Here is an 866-nt window from a genome sequence, read left to right on the forward strand (position 1 = left end):
GTGTGAGGATGGGAAGAAGATCAAAGATAAGTAAGGGCAATGATTGAATCCTTCCCGTGTCATTGCCCCAGTCCCCAAGCCACCCTCCTGCCATCATGAGTATAGTGGTGTATTATAGAAGGCAGCATGCCCGGTTTTCCAGTTTCAAAATATATTATTTAGCAGTGAGGCTTAACTCCCAGTAAATGAAAGAGTCTGTGAGTAGGGGAACCCTTCAGACTGGTTATATTATGAGCTGTAGAACTGTTGACATTTTGTTGTTCCCCAGTTGTGCCCATAAAGAGATGTGTCTGAGCTTGAGACTTAGGCTCAGATGGGGAACAAACAGCCAAGGACCAACCTTAGTTTGGTCCGATAGGTGAATTTTAGCAACTGTCTAAACTCAGCTCTATACCTGTAAGACTCAGAAGTGATGCATATAGTCATGGAAAAAAATATTTTAGAAAATATAAAACAACTTACTGGTTATTCTGCTAATGTGATAGAGGTTGCAGAATGGAAAATGAATGAATGCAAAAAAATACAGCTGGATTGTGTGCCACAAGTTTATTACTCAATAAATATTCTGTGGTTTGATGTGCTGTATTGTATTTTAATATATCCTGATGAGAAAACAATCCTAAGACATCCTGTAAGAATCAGACACGATTGAATAAGAAGGAGAACGACTCCATGAAACTGTGTTTGGCATCAGTAAGATTCTTCTGCCAGTTTTCTCGAAAGCGAACCATTCCTGGTCTACAGAGGAAGAAAACAAACACTTTTAAAGTATTTTAAATCAAAAGCTTTTAAAATCAAACAAAAGGGATTTCCTATTTACTCTTTTATATTCTTAGTAAGCAAGAAGCCTCTTTTATTGGCGGGGG

At 38.2% G+C, this 866-nt stretch overlaps 1 protein-coding gene across 1 annotated transcript in view; it reads right to left on the minus strand.

Moving 5' to 3' along the window:
• Positions 1-531: 531 nt before the first annotated feature.
• LOC108513976 (A-kinase anchor protein 14-like) overlaps positions 532-866 on the minus strand; it is a 5,935-nt gene continuing 5,600 nt past the window's right edge. The window contains exon 2 of the mRNA XM_017849963.1: positions 532-741. Within this exon, the coding sequence (XP_017705452.1) occupies positions 639-741 (103 nt within the window). The 3' untranslated portion in view covers positions 532-638. The remainder of the gene's footprint in view (positions 742-866) is intronic.

The sequence above is a fragment of the Rhinopithecus bieti genome, unplaced genomic scaffold (assembly GCF_001698545.2).
Source record: "Rhinopithecus bieti isolate Rb0 unplaced genomic scaffold, ASM169854v2 scaffold_33598, whole genome shotgun sequence".
NCBI classification, from domain to species: domain Eukaryota; kingdom Metazoa; phylum Chordata; class Mammalia; order Primates; family Cercopithecidae; genus Rhinopithecus; species Rhinopithecus bieti.